This window comes from Pleurodeles waltl, chromosome 6 (genome assembly GCF_031143425.1).
Source record: "Pleurodeles waltl isolate 20211129_DDA chromosome 6, aPleWal1.hap1.20221129, whole genome shotgun sequence".
Taxonomy (NCBI): domain Eukaryota; kingdom Metazoa; phylum Chordata; class Amphibia; order Caudata; family Salamandridae; genus Pleurodeles; species Pleurodeles waltl.
The window spans coordinates 1,402,591,879-1,402,611,184 of NC_090445.1; the positions used below are offsets into that span (position 1 = coordinate 1,402,591,879).

The 19,306-nt window shown below is 46.8% G+C and overlaps 1 protein-coding gene across 2 annotated transcripts in view; it reads left to right on the forward strand.

Annotated features, from left to right (window-relative positions):
- The window catches only part of VPS13D (vacuolar protein sorting 13 homolog D), a 2,230,750-nt gene that overhangs the window by 1,621,922 nt on the left and 589,522 nt on the right, over positions 1–19,306 (forward strand). For both annotated transcript variants that reach the window (XM_069240741.1, XM_069240742.1), the window contains one exon: positions 5,725–5,833. In XM_069240741.1, the coding sequence (XP_069096842.1) occupies positions 5,725–5,833 (109 nt within the window). The remainder of the gene's footprint in view (positions 1–5,724; positions 5,834–19,306) is intronic.

Sequence of the window (19,306 nt, forward strand, 5' to 3'; positions counted from 1 at the left end):
GGCAGAACTGGCAGAGCCTCTAAGGAACCCCCAGAGTATAGGGGATCATGCATCTAGCACTGGAATCGGTGTACTTGCATGATTCCAACATGTTTGATACCAATCATGCCTAAGTTTGGAGAAGCCATATGTAGTTGGATCACTCGTGTTGACCAGTCTCCACCACATACCTTAAGATGGCTTCCCCGCACTTACGAAGCCCAGGGAATGGAGTCTGGCATTTCTAGGTGTACCTTGCACGGGGACCGTCACATTTAGGCACATGCACCCTGCCCTTGGACTGAAGGGCCTACCAGAGGGGTGACTTACATTGTCTAAGTGCACTGGCCAGGATAAAAGGCAAGCATTATATCTCCAGTGAGAGGTGCATGCACCATTTCACACAGGCTGCGCTTGCAGGCCTGCAGACTCAATTGGCTCCCATGGATGCCACAATACGTGCTGCAGCCTATGGGGTCCCCTGGTGTACCAATGCCCTGGGTACCTTAGTACAATATACTAGGTACTTATATAGGTGCACCAGTATGACAATTGTGAGTGTAAAAAGTTTACCAGTAACCAAATTTAGGGGAGAGAGCACTGGCACTGGAGTCCTGGTTGGCAGGACCCCAGTGCACAACAGTCCAAAACATACCGACACCAGGCAAAAAAGTGTGGGGGGTATTACAGAACCCAGCTTACTACACCTGTGGTCGGAACATATTTATGGCATAGTGTACCAACAAGTCTGTTGATCACCTGTGTCTGAGGTCCTCTCTCTCACCCAGCAGGGCTTTGCTCTGGGCACCCTTAAAGGTTACCTGCCAGCCATGTCTGCTTTCCTCAGAATACCTGATCAGCCCTCCTTGTTTAAATCTCCATTTTGCGAGGTTTCTCATGGGGCTTACCCTCTGGTTTCCACCTACCCCATTCAAAAATCCCCAGTGGGACTTGAACTTGGCACTTACTTATCTTGTGTATGCTCCCTTGGGGCCCTTTCATAATTGTCTTCTGTGGCTTCTCACTTTAAAGACAGCCTTTCTTATTGCCATCACCTCTGCATGCAGAGTGAGTGAGCTGCAAGCTCTCTCTTCGAAGCCACCCTTTCTCTATATCAATCCTGATAAAGTGGTGCTTCGTACTGGGGCCTCCTTCCTCCCTGAAGTGGTCACGCACTTTCATGTAGGCCAATCTATCACCTGCCTACTTTTTTGCACCCCCACATCCTTCTCATGAAGACGAGAGACTCCACTGTCTGAATCCAAAAAGAGCATTGGCGTTCTACCTCAGTCGTACCAAAGACTTTAGGGTGGACGATCACTCTTTGTTGGTTGTGTGGGTGCGAAGAAAGGACCATTTCTCAATGGGTTGTTCTCTGCATCAACATGTGCTACGCTTTGGCTAAGAAACAATCTCCTGAGGGTTTGCGTGCTCACTCAACTAGAGCAACAGCTGCAAGTACTGCGTTAGCACACGAAGTTCCAGTCCTGGACATCTGCCAGGCAGCAACGTATGTCCCTGCACCCTTTCACAAAACACTACTGCCTGGACAGTCAGGTCCGCAGGGACAGCTACTTTGACCGTTTAGTCCTGAAGGACTTCCTGCTCTCATATTGGTTCGCTGTCCCACCTCCCGGGATGGTGTTGCTTGGGTATCTATTCTAAAGTAAGAAATCTGTAACTAGAAGTCTCTATCAGATGGACAAGTTACTTACCTTTGATAACAAATTATCTGGTACAGGCTTATTCTAGTTGCAGATTCCTTACTGACCCACCCATCCTCCCTTCTCTGCGAACTGATTTCTAGGGACAGGGACTTCCTTTCAGAACCCTAGTTCTTGTGCACCAGTCTCGGGTGTTTTTCATGTCTCTGCGCTTCTGGCATGGGAAGTCGTAAAAAGAAACTGATGTCCGTGGGCCGGGGTGGCACCTATATACGACCGCGACATAATCACGGCGACCACAATGCCAGCGACGGACACGGAGTTGACCAACGCCACACAAGGGTACAGGCTTGAAGAAAAATCCCCAGATCCAGTCTGACGCCAGGGGGAAATTCTAAGGTAAGTGTAGGAAGCTGGCTCTGTATATACTATACCAAATTGAGGTATAGTGTGCAAAGTGTCCAGGGGTTCCCCAGAGGCTTAGCAGAGGCTAATGAGATAATTCTAATGCTCTCTTTTGTGGTAGTCCGGTCGATCAATTAGGCTTTTCAGAGGGTAGTGCAAAGCATTTGTACACACACATTCAAGAAAGGAGGCACTCAATGACTAACTCCAGGCCAATTGTTTTTATATAGCAAAAATATATTTTGTTATTTTATTACAAGAACCAGAAGATCTTTGTTGCAGGTAAGTACAGTTGTAACTAGGTATCAAGCATATGTATCAAATGTACTTTGTATGTTTTTTGCAGATAAAGCAGTTGGCAATAAAGTAACACTTTTCTATTTAAAAAGTTGACAGTGCAATTTTTCACAGGAGTTAATAGAGTTCTGGGGTGGGGGGGAGTGTTAGCACAGTAAACAGGTAGGTACACAACTTACTGTTCCAGTCTTCAGGGGTTAGGATGGCTGCAGGTCAAAGTTTAGGTTGACACCAAAAGTGCACCACCAGCAACACGGGGCCAACTGGGTGCAGAGGTCAAAGCTGGCATTGGGTTTTCAGTGAAATCCTATGAAAACTAGGGGTGCTTGGTAGAAAGCAGATTGCAGGTAAGTACCTGTGGTTCCAGCACACAGGCCTGGGGGCATTTAGGTCCGCACTGGGGGGGGAACCACAGGTCCACACCAAATACACACACACTGCGGCACAGGGACGACCGGGTGTGGGGTGCAAACGCAGGGCTGGGCGCCCAATGCTTTTCAATAGGGGCACCTTTTGGGTAAAAAAAAAAGACGCTCTAGGCTGGGTCCTGGAAACCAAAGGCTGGACAGGCAGGAGAGGCACCCGCTGGACGTTGGGGGGCCGTTGGTCGGATTCTTCAAAACTAGGGGGCTGCTGTTGCAGGTGGGCATCGGAAATCTTCGTCGGATCCGGTCGCAGTCGGGGGGGGGTCCTCTGGATTCAGGCTGCAGGCATCGTTGTTTGGCCAGGAGGGGTCTACCCAGGGTGGACTCGAGGTTGGAATTACCTGGGGACCTTCTCTGGACTGGTGGGCCAACTGGACTCGGGCTGTGGGTGTCACATGCAGAATGGGCAGGGCTCGCAGCTCTGGGACAGCTCTGGAGTCCTTTTTGGAGGTTTCTTCTGGACAGTGCTGCTGTCCTCAGGAGTCCTTGGTCCTCTGCTGGGCAGGCAGTTCTCTGGGGGTTTGTAGAGGTCGCTGGTCCTGCAGGATGTGTTGCCTTTTTGGATCAGGAGTCTTGAAGCTGCAGACATGCTAGTAGGGCCAGGGCCAAGTCAGTTGTCGCCTGGAGTCTTCACTGCTGGGGCTGGTTAGTCGTGCAGTCCTTCTTCTTTATTCTTGAGGTCGCCAGGAATCTGGTGAGTAAGGTTCAGGGGTGCCCCTAAATACTAGATTTAGGGGTGTTTCAGGGATCAGAGGGCATTAGCCAGTGGCTACTGTCCCTGAAGGTGGCTACACCCTTCCTCTGCCCACTCCCTTTGGGGAGGGGGGCATACTCCTATCCCTATTGGTCCCTATCCTCCAAAATGATGGAGGATTTTTCAAGGAGGGGGGTCACTTCAGCTATGGACACATTTGGGGTGGTCATAGCTGGAGTGGACACTCCTCCTTGTTTTACCTTATTTTCCTGTCGGACCTGCAACCAAAAGTGGGGCCTGGTCCAGAGGCGGGCATCTCCACTAGCTGGAGTGCCCTCGGGCACGGTAACAGGAGACCTGAGCCTTTGCGGCTCACCACCAAGTGTTACAGTGCATGCAAAGGGGAGTTGTGAAGCACCTCTACCCAGAGCAGGCTTTGATTCAGACCCCAGAGATCACAAAGGCTCTCACTCTGAGAGGGATGCCATGTTGACTTTACCCTTTTCTCCCCCCAACACACACAATCTTCAATGGCAGTGTGCATGTGTTTCGTGAGGGGTCCCTTAGGGTGGCACAATACATGCTGCAGTCCTTAGGGACCTTCCCTGGTAACAGAGCCCTTGGCACCTCTGGGACCTTTTACAAGGGACTTGGCTGTGTGCCAGGGGTGTGCCAATCGTGAAAAAAATGGTACAGTTTTGGGAAAGAACACTGATGCTGGGGCCTGGTTCGCAGCATCCCAGCACACACTCAGTCAAGTTACCATCAATACCAGGCAAAAAGTGTGTGTGTGTGTGTGGGAGGGGGGTGTTTAACAATGCCAAAAGTGGACTTTTCCTACACTAAGGAATCTGCAACTAGAATATATCTCTATAGGAAAATTAATTACTGAAGCTAAGTAACTTGTTCTTCACAGGTATACCCGTAGAAGATCAGAAAGTTATTTTGTACAATACTTTACAGGGTCATTGATACAGTGGGCCCAATGTTCTGCCACTTACTAGACTGTTGCTACTGGCTATCCCTGGCAAGCTTTGAGGGTTTCCTAACTACCCTTCTCTGCCAGGGTGGCGATTCAACCCCAGAGCACTCTTGGTTGCTTGATCAGTGAGTTGTATTCTTTTTTAGTTGTTGAGCCTTGTGCCCTAGTGCACTGAGGCATTGAACCGCACCCCAGAGCTGTCATAACTCAAAATAAATTGATGGTCCTGCCTCGACCCATAGCAGCATCATCTTTATTTAACAGTATACATAACAATGATTTTGGTGGAAGAGCATTTTTAAATATCTTTAAGAGCATCCTTATAGCAATAATGTTTCTTGCCCACAAAATGGCAATGTTCACTTAAATCAACACCAACATCTCTTTCCAACTAGTTCCAGAAAGTTCAGCACTGATCCCCACATGAGCCCATTGGTATAGAAATTGAGGAATGGGTTGATTGGGTCCTCAGGCATACTCAAGTCTTATCACGTGCTCCCGTTTGAAAGACTTAAACTTTTGCTCTTCCTTTCCAGCTCATTTTTATAATGCCAGGAAATGGCTCCCATCAGTCTTATTAGAAAGGGGTCCCTTAGTTGGAGTCTACATATTTGATCAAAGCGTCCTTGTGATCTGAAAATACCATGTTCAAGGAACATCACTGAAGGAGGACGTAGTACCTCCAAATCATGTGTTTCAGGGAACATCAGTGTATTGTCCTACTCGCATCTTCAAACCCAGCTTGAAAGTGTGCTAGAAGTGATTGTGGTCCTTAGCAATATATTGTGAGATATCACTAGCAATGAGCAAGGAAGGGGCGTATTTATACCATTACTCAGGGGGCACATAATTGGAGAGCAACTTTGGATGTCTGATTTAATGTATTCATAGTTCTAATTAAAGCAAATGGTATATTGACAGTTAAAAAGCAGAGTTATTTATTTTAAATAAAGTATTTATTTATTTATTCAGTTATTTATTTAATAAAAAGACTGGGAGTAGTATGAGATGGTTATCAGCCAGTGTAAATTTGGAGACTCTATACTGTGTCTATATTCCTGAGGTTGCTGGAGAACTGAGTAATATAAGTCCTGTTTCTTTTAATAGCTCTCATTTTCTTGATCAAAGCAGAGCTTTCTTCGCTGAAGACATGCATCTCTTAAGATTCCAAGTTGTTTATCACTCTGAGGCAGTGGAATGCTGTTGACCTACATCCTAGTAATGCAGCTCAAGAAATGAATTGAATTCCTCACTTTTTTTATTTTCTTCATTTTGCAGATATGAACCCCTAATGCTGAGAAAGCCAGATCCTCGGCGCAGTACCACCCAAACATGGCGTTTTCGAGATGGGAAACTGACCTGTGGTTTAAGCGGTTTAGTTGTACAGGTTAGTGTTGTTGCTTCCAGGTAAAACTGAGGGAACATCTTCATTGGTGCATCTTTTTCAGAGTAGTTTAAGTAACAAATAACTGACTGTTTGGTGATGATGTGACTCCAGCTAAGGGCCTGAAGCCAGTGACCATCCCAGGAAAAAGGGAATGGAACTGATAACAAAACGTCACTGATCATGTTCAGGTCCTGATTAACAAATGACGTAACAAGGTCTTAGTTTTAGCACAGGGCAAGTATGTAATACATATTATTTTTGTGCAGTAGTGTGACAATAGGCTTGCCCTTGAGGATCGAATAGCACTGGGAAATGGCTTGACAGTGGTGGTATTTCTCCATTTAATTTATTATGGTTAGTATGATATCCAGGTATAGAGAATTTTCAACCTTTTATACTATCTTCTTTCAGTCAAAGGGTGGTATTCTTACAGTTCTATTAAGCAGCCAACTTCTCTTCACGTTTGATTGTCCTGTGGTGAACGGATAACCCTTTAGGTTCCCAGGTTAGAGGTACCTTTCTCTTGTAGCCTGCTTTTTCTGTACTCTTGAAGCCAAATCATGCACTTTTTGTCTCAGTAGTACATAGTTGACTTGAACAGTTTGTTATACACCATTAAAGTTACTGACCATTACTTCAATCTGACTATTAAATCAACCGCACTATTTACTTAAATGTGATATTTCTTCACCTTGGTGCATGTTCTGTATTAAGTGTTGCTCTGACAATTTGTGTGCCTTTGCCAAAATAAGGCAGTTATTACGATAGCTGTCAGTTATTGTACTGTTGGTTCACGTAATGGGGAGGCAACAGGTCTGGTGTGCCTGTTTATACATTTTATTCTTTTATAGATGTGTATTATTCATATTATTCATAATACTAAACATAGAATAAGGCATAGTGGAAAAATATTTGAAACACATGAAAGGCCAAAATGTCTCTAATTTTTCTATTGAGGAGAATCAGAGGCAGAATTGAATTGAAAGGCAATACAGTTACTTGAAGAGTGTCAAAGAAAGCAAAAGGCACTTTTAAATAGATTACAATTGCCGCCCAGTAATGTGAACAGACAGATCATGGGATGGACATGGAATGGAAATTCCATCAAAGTAGTAGAACCGATAGAAAAGGAAGGCAAAGTAAAGATTGCGAGAGGTTGATCATTTGCAGATTCTGGAGATAGAATTGGGCAGGGGAAGGTAGACTTTTGTAAACTATGCATATGAAGTTAAATGCGGAAATATAAGACTTAAGGAGACGGATGGCGAGAACATGAGGGAAGAGATGCAAACATTAGTAGTTCTGATGGATACACCTTCCTGCAGTTTCCACACTTTAAAAGTTATCGTTGCAAGCTTCAGAAAAATCTGGAAAAGCTTTTCTCATCATTTTCACTCCAGTTTAGCCAGGTGGCGCTACACAGGTCCATCTGCAATTCTCATGTGCAGAATGGAGATGCAGGAATAGGTGTCAGCTGCTGCACTGACGCCAGTTAATGTACTCCTGAGCCTCATCGAGGCAGGTGTAGAGGTCTGTGTATTTCATGGATGAAATCATGACATTCCTCAGCATTAGAGAACGATTCATTCGTAAGTCTCCTCCAAAACATTAACCAGTAACCTGCTGAGGCTTTTCTACCCCATCCCGCCTCTGAGTACTTTTTTTAATTTTTTTAGATGATTGTGGTACTTTGTGCTTACGTTTCATAACATTTTTCCCAAAAGGTATCCAGGCCAGATTTGTGACCCTTTTTTCAAACATCCTGATGATACTAAAGGTACTCCACGTATGTGGATTCTCCTAGGGAGAACCAAGAAAATAGCCGAAATGTAGCATTTGTGTGAAGTTTTTTGGTGGTGAGTAGATTGGTAAAATGTGCTGTGCAAGAAAGCGTATTTTTGTTAATGACATCAACAAACCATTTGCTGTGCTAGGATCACTATCCTCTCAGCGTTTAGGAACAAGCAGAGTTGTATCAAAATTAATTGTTTACCACGGTTTTTGCATTTTTCTAAGAAGAGTTAGCCCATTTTTCCTGCTTTTTGTGGTTTCAACCTATCTCTAGATTCTGGTGGAAACAGGTGTGAAATCCATAGGTGATCCTGGAAAGCTACACATTTCTGAAAAGAAGACAAAATTCTGAATTAGATCCCCAAGCTTTTCCAAAGAAATTAATAAATGAAATAAATAATGAAAATAAGTAGGAAAAATAGCCATTGGTGACAATATTTTCATGTGTATTTTTTGTCACTGTGATCAATTTACAAAAGCATGATACTGTTACAATATATTGTTACATATGATAGACCCTTCTGGTTGCTGGGATATATCGTGGTTATAGGTTCTTTAAATAAATAAGATTCCCAGAGCCAACAATTGAGCAGCTGCTTATAATTATTTTTCATTTTGTACTGCTTGTATAGTATTTGGTATGGTAAAATATAATGAGGAATTAATGAGTATAAAGGAAACCTATGTATTTCTAAATGTTCACAAAACACTGAGGTTGAAAACAGTAATTTTTTACACCTCTGAATTTGGGGTTACCCATACTGTCAAGTGATTCATATGGCGTTTTCTATTACAGTGCCTTTTCTTGCTTATTTGCTTACAAATGGAAGCCACCAATGCAGGGAAATCCAATTGGTAATGACAGATGTTCTACTCTTCTGTGTTCTCATTGGTCTCCCAGTAAAAATAGTACCCCCACTTGTGTTGCTGGGCATAACCGCAGTGACACAAAACACAACCTAGAGACCTCACATTTCACTTAGAAAAATCAAAGCTTTTTTCACAATATAGGTAGCTGCAGAATTTGGGGCCACGCTCAGCTATCAGTTAGGTAAATCTACCAAGCACAGACATTACCGAAAATAAGACACTCAGGTGAATACATGCTGGTGTGACTCGTATGGATCGCACCTCACTTTTTTATTTTTTTTTACCCAGAAGGCCTTGCAGATATCAAATTTACAGTAAAAAGCATATATTTTCCCCTTATTTCGGTAGGTGAAATTTCCGAAAACTGCGGGGATCCACAAATTTCATACCCAACTACATGTCTCCCGATACAAACGGTACACCACTTGTATGGCTGAGCCAAGCGCCCACTTCCTGAAACACTCCAAAACGAGACATAGACACATCCCATTTCACCAATCAAAAAACCGACCCTTCTTTTTTTCTAAGTGGATACCGGCAGAATTTGAGCCGTGGTTTGGCTGCCACCCAGGGAAACCTACCAAAAGCAGACATTTCTGAAAACTGGACAACCAGGGGAGTCCAGGGTGGTCTAGCTTGTGTGGATCCCTTTATCTTTTCTTACCCACAATGGCTTTCCAACCTCAAATTTTAAACTTCGTTGAAAGACAGACATTTTCCTCTTATTTTTGTGAGAAAAGGTTCCAGAATCTGTGGGGATCCATACATTTCCTATCACCCTGCGTTCCCATGCTTGTCCTAATGTGGCTAGTCATGCCACGCCACCCAGGTATGTTTGGATGATTGCCAGGTGAACTCTGTGCCCCAGTGGGGCACCATTGAGTATGGCAAGTAAGAGCAAATTGGTATGTACTGCCACTCTGGTGCCCCCATATAAAACCTATGCCCAAAAGAATCAAAATTTCCCCTTGCTTGCGGGGATGGGGATACTTTAGTCACAAGGGGTGCAGGCCTCTTTTGTCCCTGGTGTCTACTGAGCTTTCTGACACCACTGGTGGCAAATTGATCCAGCACCGGGGGGGGGGGGGTGCAGGCCTATTTTTTTCCCTTGTGTCTACTGAGCTTTCTGACACCAATGGTGGCAAATTGAGGGCTAATCTCTCATCTGCCCTCACAGGGACAGTAGGAATTTATTGCTCCTTTTGGGATGGGGGCATTGCCCAATGCTGAGGTGGATCCCTCCCACCTCTTTTTTGTGCAAATGCTAAATTTCTACTGTCTGATGGGCTTACTAGCCCCTCCCCTCCCCTCCCCCAATGTGGCTTATTACAGGCAAACCTCTGGTTATGTATATCTGAATGAAACCTCTAGCTGTAGATGCTTTACCTTAGAATTATCTTCGGGCATCAGACTGGATCCAGAAATTCTTGAGCAGTACCCTTGCGCTCCGGTAGGTGGCATTATTCCGCTCTGCGTTGTCCCCACCAGATGTGATGTGCACAGTGCCTTTATAGGAGCCACACCAGGGCACTGACATCAGATCTTTTCTTTTGGCACCAGTCAGCACAGATCTGGAAGAGCTACCCCTAGTCACTTTTTGACTAAGCTTTTTTTGATGTTTTGTCGACAAACTTTTTGAGAACCTTTCTCCTGGTATGTGAGGGGTGTCACCCAAGAAAGCAACGGAATTTAAACCATGGGTTGCCTGTCACAAACAGCCGCCTGTCACAGACTCACACTTTGTTTGTAGTGCTTTGGAACTTGACCACGACTCCCAAGGCCTGTGAGGACTGCAACGCCAGGAACCCAAAGGTGCTGAGAGAACATTCCCTGAAGCTCCTCACCATCCAAAGTTGGACATACCCACAACTCTCTTGATCTCAGTCGAATGGAAGGTCCTGGTACTGCTCATAGAGCTGCTTCAGATGATCATCGCCACAATCTAAATCCTGTAGTAAGTTCCAAAGGTGCTAGAAGTCGAAGAATTCTTCAACTTCTTTGTGCTGGTCCAGGTCAGCAGAGGAGGCACAGGAATGACAATACGGCTCAAGGCCTCACTCCTCCATGGAGACTGTGTCTGGGTCTACTCCGTGCCTCCAAGAGATTCATGGCGCAGAGCGACCACTGTCCAAGTCAAAGATTTCTATGAGGCCATGCACCTCATATTTGGGGAGTCTGACCCAAATGGAGCACTTTAGAGCCTCACAGGTTCGAGAGGGGCCCCTACTGGATTCCAACTGTGGGTTTGCCCTCAGCGCTAGTTGGGACCCATGGATCTATTGTTGGATCCAGAGCGACTCCACATGCAAGACTGCGACCATCCATGGAGCCCACTCCCGGTGCTGTCGTTCCTGGCGCAGCTGAAACATGCGGAAGCATCAACCCCATCATCACACTGGTTGGTACCATGCCTTCTGAGTTAGAGCCAGTGCCTTTTTCTTTTGATAGACCTGGAGAGGGAGACAGTTGGGAGGGATTTGAGGACCCTTGTTTTGTTCCATCACCCCCTAGATGAACCAGAGGACAACTGGTATGAGGAAGTTGCAGATGTCAGTTAGACACCTCACCAGACTCTGGTTTGGTCTCTATGTCTACCGTGGCTATGGAAGTGGGAGCCTCCTTGACAGTGGTGGTGCAGAGGGTGGCTGAGGTCCTGGACCTTCAGTTGCCCTTGGTGGCAGTCAAGACAAATGTCTTGATGAAGTGACTTCAGCCAGGAGTTATCCTTTCTGAACCTCTGCTTCCATTCAACAAAGCCCTCACTGATGTCCTATTTGGGGACTGGTTCAAGCCTCGCACAGGGACTCCAGTGCATAGGACAATTGGCCACCACCATTGTCCCGCTCCTGGGGTCCCCAGTTTCCTCTCCCAGCACCGCACCCCTGAGAGCTCGCTAGTCCAAGCCTCCACCTCCAGGATCAGCCCTTGTGTGTTCCCTACCACTTCACTGGATAGGGAATCCAAAAGGCTGGATACTTTTGGCAAGTGGATGTTCTCTTCTGCCAGCCTAGCACTGTGGTCGGTGAACACGCTGCACCTTTTGGGGCTATACACACACATTTACTGTGTGGGATTCGGTTCTGCAAGTGCTGCCTATAGTCTTGGAGGAAGGCTGCGCCATACTCACCCAAGCCATATCCAACAGGTGAAATGTAGCAAAGTTCACCATCAGATGTGGGCTGGACACAACCAACTTGCTAGGTAGAGCGATTTCATGGTCATTGACACTTAGAGGTCACGCTTGGTTGAGAACCACCGGGTTTTCAATGGATGTCTAAACTTCCGTCATGGACATGTGCTTTGATGGCTCTCGCCTTTTTGGCAAAAAGGCAGACTTGGAGCTGGAGCGCTTTAATCACAGCTGAGCTGCGGCCAGGTATCTGGGCCTCTCCCTGGCCCCCTCCCTGGCCCCTCACCAACCCCAGTTTACCTTTCACTCCTTCCGTGGCTACCCACCGTTTCCTTTCCAGCCCATTGACGCACTTCTCGCAAACCATGTGGGTACACCAGCGCTATGGTGGACCGTTACCCTCTCTGTCCCCAGCAGCCGCTGCCTCAGAATCCCTTTAGGTTGCCCTTATAACAGCAGGGGTGCTCAGTGAGGGGCAGGATCCGCTACCACCTACCCCACTGGCATGCCACATTATCGGGCAAATAGGTTTTACAGCTCGTCTTGGACTACTCCATTCCCTTTCTGGAACCCTACCACTCATTTCACCCACTTACAACTGATTAACGGAGGATCATCTTGCTTTGCTTCATCAGGAGTGTTGACCCTACTGGCCAAATGGGCCATTCAGAGGGTGCCGGCATCAGATGTAGGCTGTGGTTGCTATTCCCACTAATTTCTGGTGCCCAAAAAGGGTGGAGACCCCCATCCTATTCTAGATTTGCGCCTTCTCAACTTCTTCTTGAAGAAAGAGAAGTTCAAGATGCTCACATTAGCCCAGGTCCTCTCTGCCCTGGGGCCTTGAGACTCGATGGTAGCATGGACTTACTGGGCGCATATTTCCCCCTCTCGGTCCTGCCTGCCTACAGGCATTACTTGGGGTTCACAGTGGACCAAGCACATTTTCAGTTTGCTTAGTTTGCCTTTCGTCTTATCTTTGCCCCTTGGTTTTCATCAAGGTGATGACGTTTTTTGTAGCACATCTGCAGAGGTCAGGGGTTCCAGTCTTTCCATACTTCAGTGATTGGCTGTTGGAGGGGGGCTCACCCCAGGCAGTTGTCTCCCACCTCCACACTATGGCGGATCTCTTGCATTCACTGGGGTTCACTGTAAACGTGTCAGTCACACCTGACTCACTCTCAGATGCTCCCTTTCATTGGAGCTGCTGTGGACACAGTGTAGTTTCACACCTATCCTCCTGAACAGTGAGCCCAGGATATTCGGACTGTGATCCAGATGTGTCTACCTCTATCCTGGATTTCTGTGGGACTGACTCTGAGGCTGTTCGGCTTCATGGCCTTCTGCATCCTACTAGTAACACCTGCCCATTGGCATAAGCAGCCTCTGGGAATCTCAGATCTGGCAGGAACTGCAAAAGATCTGCAGCGGTCTGCCGCTGAACTGCAAGTGATTCTGCAGCAGACCCACTCCCTTCCCCAACCAGAGCTGTCTGTTGTGACAGATGTGCCACTCTTAGGCTGTGGTGGCCACCTGGGAAAGGCAGAGATTAGAGGATTCTGGTCTCTGGCAGAGTCCGGTTCCACATCAGCTTGTTGGAACGAGGCATAGAGACAATTTTCAACTTAAGTGGTACTCGGGCCTCCTGTACGCCTTTCTGCAGATACCTCTCCTGTCTAGAGTTCTCAAGAAGATCAGGAACGACCGGGCCCAAAACATTCTTGTGGTTCCAGATTGGGCATAGAGGGTAATTGTAAGGAAATTCCTCATTGGCAGGGTTACCCCTTGACTTTTTGCTTTTTATTGATGCCAGTTATGATTGAAAGTGTGCTGGGACCCTGCTAATCAGGCCCCAGCACCAGTGTTCTTTCCCTAAACTGTACCTTTGTTCCCACAATGGGCACAGCCCTGGCACACAGATACGTCCCTTTTAACTGGTACCCCTGGTGCCAAGGGCCCTTATGCCAGGGAAGGTATCTAAGGGCTACAGCATGTCTTATGCCACCCTGGGGACCCCTCACTCAGCACATGCACACTGCCTCACAGCTTGTGTGTGCTGGTGGGGAGAAAATGACTGTCTACATCACACTCTCCTCAGAGCGCCATGCCCACCTCACACTGCCTTTGGCACAGGTAAATCACCCCTCTAGCAGGCCTTACAGTCCTAAGGCAGGGAGCACTATACCACAGGTGAGGGCATATGTGCATGAGCAATATGCCCCTACAGTGTCTAAGCAAAACCTTAGACATTGTAAGTGCAGGGTAGCCATAAAGAGTATATGGTCTGGGAGTTTGTCAAACACGAACTCCACAGTTCCATAATGGCTACACTGAAATCTGGGAAGTTTGGTATCAAACTTCTCAGCACAATAAATGCACACTGATGCCAGTGTGGATTTTATTGTAAAATACACCCAGAGGGCATCTTAGAGATGCCCCCTGAATACCAGTCCGACTCCTAGTGCTAGGCTGACCAGTTTCTGCCAGTCTGCCACAACCAGACGAGTTTCTGGCCACTTGGAGAGTGCCTTTGTCACTCTGTTGCCAGGGACAAATCCTCTATTGGGTGGAGGTGCTTCTCACCTCCCCCTGCAGGAACTGTAACACCTGGTGGTGAGCCTCAAAGGCTCATGCCTTTTGTTACAGCACCCCAGGGCATCCCAGCTAGTGGAGATGCCCGCCCCTCCGGCCACTGCCCCCCACTTTTGGCGGCAAGGCTGGAAGAGATAATTAGAAAAACAAGGAGTCACCCACCATTCAGGACAGCCCCTAAGGTGTCCTGAGCTGAGGTGACCCCTGCCTTTAGAAATCCTCCATCTTGAGATTGGAGGATTCCCCCAATAGGATTAGGGATGTGCCCCCCTCCCCTCAGGGAGGAGGCACAAAGAGGGTGTAGCCACCCTCCAGGACAGTAGCCATTGGCTACTGCCCTCCTGACCAAAACACCCCCCTAAACGTAGTATTTAGGGGCACCCCAGAACCCAGGAAATCAGATTCCTGCAACCTACAAGAAGAAGAAGGACTGCTGACCTGAAAGCCCTGCAGAGACGACGGAGACAACTGACTTGGCCCCAGCCCTACCGACCTGTCTCCAGACTCAAAAAACCTGCACAGCGACGCACTTGACAAGGACCAGCGACCTCTGAAGCCTCGGAGGACTGCCCTGAACCCAAAGGACCAGGAAACTCCTGAGAACAGCAGCACTGTTCAAAAACAGCAACAACTTTGCAACTTTCTTGCAACTTTTAAAGACTTCACTCTTCCCGCCAGAAGAGTGAGACTTCATCCAAAGCCCTCGGCTCGAGCTCCAGAGAACCAACACTACAGGGAGGGCTCCCAGGCGACTTCAACCTTGTGAGTAACCTGAGACGACCCCCCTGTATCCCCACAGTGATGCTTGCAGAGAGAATCCAGAGGCTCCCCATGACCGCGACTGCCTGGAACAAAGAACCCGATGCCTGGACCAAGCACTGCACCCGCAGCCTCAGGATCAGAAGGAACCGAACTCCAGTGCAGGAGTGACCATCAGGCGACCCTCTGTCTAGCCCAGTCGGTGGCTGGCCCGAGAAACCCCCCTGTGCCCTGCCTGCACCACTAGAGTGACCCCCTGGTCCCTCCTTTGATTCCTGTTGAAAACCAGACGCCTGCTTTGCAAACTACACCCGTCTGCCTGTGTTTTGTGTGCCTACTCGTATGCCCCCCCCTCCCCCAGTGCTCTATAAAAGACCCCTGGTCTGCCCTCTGAAGACGCAAGTACTTTCCTGTTGGCAGACTGGAACCAGAGCACCCCTGTTCTCCATAGGCGCCTATGTGTTTTGGGCCCTCCTTTAACCTCTGCACCAGACTGGCCCTGTGTTGCTGGTGCGGTGACTTTGGTGTTGCCTTGAACCCCCAAGGGTGGTCTGCCTATAACCCAGGAACTTGAACTTGTAAGTGCTATACTTACCTGAAAAACTAACCAATACTTACCTCCCCCAGGAACTGTTGATTTTTGCACTGTGCCCCCTTTTATAATAGCTTATTGCCATTTTAACTAAAACTGTATGTTACTGCTTTAATTCAAAGTTCCTTACTTACCTGTGTGGAGTACCTTGCATTTTATGTATTTACTTCAAATCTTGTGGTTCTAAAATAAATGAAGAAAATATATTTTTCTATATAAAAACTATTGGCCTGGAGTTAAGTCTTTGAGTGTGTGTTCTTCATTTATTGCCTGTGTGTGCACAACAAATGCTTAACACTACCCTCTGATAAGCATACTGCTCGACCACACTACCACAAAATAGAGCATTAGAGTTATCTAATTTTGCCACTATCTTACCTCTAAGGGGAACCCTTGAACTCTGTGCACACTATCTCTTACTTTGAGATAGTAGATACAGAGCAAACTTCCTACAGTAATGGTATCTCAAACTCCTGAGTTTGAACATCAACCCCTTAAGCAGGCTGCCCCTATGGGAGGATCTTCTGTCGCAGCAACAGGGCACTGTTTTGCACCCCAACCTGCGTACCGTCCGCCTTCATGTGTGGAAATAGAATGGCGACAGTTGACTGCTTTTGACTATCCTGGCAAAGTCTGTGATGTTATTCTGGCAGCCAGGTGTCCCACCCACAGGATAGTATACACCTGCCATTGTGATCAGTTTGTAGCATGTCGTGCATACAAGAATATTGACCTTCTGTCTGTACCCTTCTCCCAGTTTTGTTTATTCTTTCTCTGGCCCTGCAGGGCTGTGCCCTTGTCACTATTAAAGGTTATTTGTTGTCGATATTGACTTTCTTGCTGCTGCCGGACCAGTCTTCTTTGTTTAATTCACCTGTTGTGACTTCTAAGTTCCCAAAGTCCCTAAAGATCTGGCTAGTTGGCTAATCAACTGGACTCTGCCAATGCTTGGATACTCTCTTGGGTCAAAGGTAGCACTCTACAAATCTACTGATTGATTGATTGACTTGATTTCTTAAGGGACTACAACATCTGTTCACTCCAAGACCATTCATCATGCCCCAGTGGGATCTCAACCGACTTTTAACATTTCTCATCTGCACACCCTTTGAGCCCCTGCTCAACTTCCCAAATTACCTACTCACCATCAAAATTGCTTTTCTGATGGCCCCAGCATCAGCCAGGAAGGTTCAGTGAACTGCAAGCACTCTGTGTGCACTCTCCTTACACACCTTTCTATCCAGACAAACTGTTTGAGAACCCAATGTTTCCTTCCTTCTGTGGCACCTTTTCATGTAGGCCAGAATATCATCCTGCCTTCCTTCTTTGCCCCGACTCACCCTTCTAAAGAAGAGGAGAGATTCCACCACGTGGACCCAAAAAGAGCATTGCAGATCTACCTTAATCGTACCACGGAGTTCTGGGTGGGCAGTCAACGGTTTGTTAGTTATATCTGGTGAAGAAGGGAAAGGCTGTGCAGAAACAAATCATCTCACAATGGATAGTACTTTGCATGGAAAATGTGCTACACACTGGCCAAAAAACGACCCCCTGCAGGCTTGCACACTCATTCCACCAGAGCCAAGGCTGCTAACACTGTGTTTGCTCGAGGTGTCCCTGTCCTGGACATCTGTCAGGCAGAAATGTGGTTATCACTGCACACCTTCACAAAATATTACTGTCTGGACAGTCAGGTCCATCGTGATGGTCATTTTTCCCAGTTGATCCTACAGGATGTTTTGGTCTAATCTGGTCACAGAGCTACCTCTGGGGAGGTATTGCTTGGGTATGTATTCTAATGTAAGGGATCTGCAGCTAGAAGTCTCTATCAGATGAACGAGGTACTTAGCTTCAGTAATGCCTTTTCTGGTAGAGACTATTTAGCCGCAGATTCCTTAGTGACCCGACCATCCTCCCCACTCCGTGAACTGATTTCTCTAGGATTACCCTTCTGAGGCTCTTAGCACTGCATACCAGTCCATCAGCATTCTTTGTGCTCCCTCGCTTCTAGCGTAGAAAGTTGCATTAAGACACTGATAGATAAGGCTTTACTGTGAAGGTAAGTAACTTGATCCTTAGGGGTCTACCCTAGGTCTTCAGGTTTAGATCCACTAACTTCTAACACATGGACTTTGTTCAATATGCTATGTATGAGGAAGCCAAATATGATTTTCTGCAGTCCTGCACTTGGCCCGGTCCCAGAGGGGAGAGGTGCTTACTAGTAAACAAAACAACCCGTTTGTTCTCATGGATACAGTGGTGACTGGGACACCTACCATATGTTCCTAATATATCACACTCAAGCATATGCACTAATAATGACACAGTGGATGTTTGAAAACATTTATTACTGTAACCTGCTACTTAGTAGATGCGATGTGACCACAAGACTTATAAGACATGTTGCTGTTACGGTTACTACGAATGTAAATATGACAAAAAGTTCTACCATGTTTCTCAGAAATATGTTTGCTAAATCCCTCGGCCTATTTTTAGCACTGCTCTGAGAGTATAAAGTAAATTAATGCCTAATTAAAGTATTTGAGATTTGTCACACTGAATATCTGAACAAAAGGTGCCTCAGTGTTCATCGTACTTCAGCTGGTGTGGGAGCAGGACGGAGTACCCGTGTTTTCCCAGTGAAAAAATTCACTCCATCAGCTGAGCTTAGCTGAATTTGTCTTCTACGTGGGTGTCCAATCTCAGCCTGAGAGAGACAGCAACCAACTTTATGGAATGTACTCTCTTCTGGACTACTTCTGGGGATAAAGCCTCTCTAACCCAAATGGTCAATTCTTGATTTTTATATAACAATCTGACTACTGCTTAATCTAGCTGAGTATGAGTCGAAAGTAAGCCAGAGATGTGGTGGAAAAATCTAGCCCAAACCAGTGTTAATAAAATGCATCACCTCTTGCACACATACCGTCTTTTTATCACCTCTTGCACACATACCATCTTTTTATCTTGGTGTATGTAGCAGCAACCCTGGGAAACAGATAGTCAGGGCATCTTAGCCAGTCTCATGCCTCCTATTCTCTATTCTGCTGGTAATCAAACGAGAAGATGTTGTGTAAAGTGAATGTGCCTGTGTATCGTGAAGTGTGAAGACCGCTTATTTGAGGCTGTCAATGGAAAATAACCCAGTGAAGTTAACACTAAGCATATTTAATAAAGGAGCCTGGCTCAGGAATTGATATCACTCCAGAAATACTCAATTGCCCTTTCAGGGGTAGGGGTATGACTCAATGCTAGGGTGTAGCCCCCCACCCAATATTGTTGTTTGTTTTGTGTCAGTTTAAAATCTCTGTTGCAGACTATGTTGGCCCTTTTTCAGGTTGGGTGTATTGCCTAGTGCCAGGGTGTGGTGCTGGCAATTATTTTTTGCCCCATTGTAAAATCTGTAGTGTCTAGTGGGCTTTCAAGTCCACCCCCGCTCCCGGGACAGAATGCATCAATCCCCAGGTTGGGGCAAACATTCTAACTCTCTCGTTCCCCCCCCCCCCCCCCCCCCCCCCCCCCGGGGGCAGAAAGAATCGATCGCCCTTTCTGTGGCAAGGCTATGGCCCGATGCCAGGCCGGGCCCCCTTATATTTGTTTGTTTTAGTGCTAGTTTGAAATCCCTGGTGTCTGTTCAGATTTCTGCCCCCTTTGTGGAGCATTGGGGCAAACGCCATGTGTGACAGAAAGACTGAGTTTCCCCTTTTGGGATGAGGGTAAAGCTCAGTGCCACAATGGGACA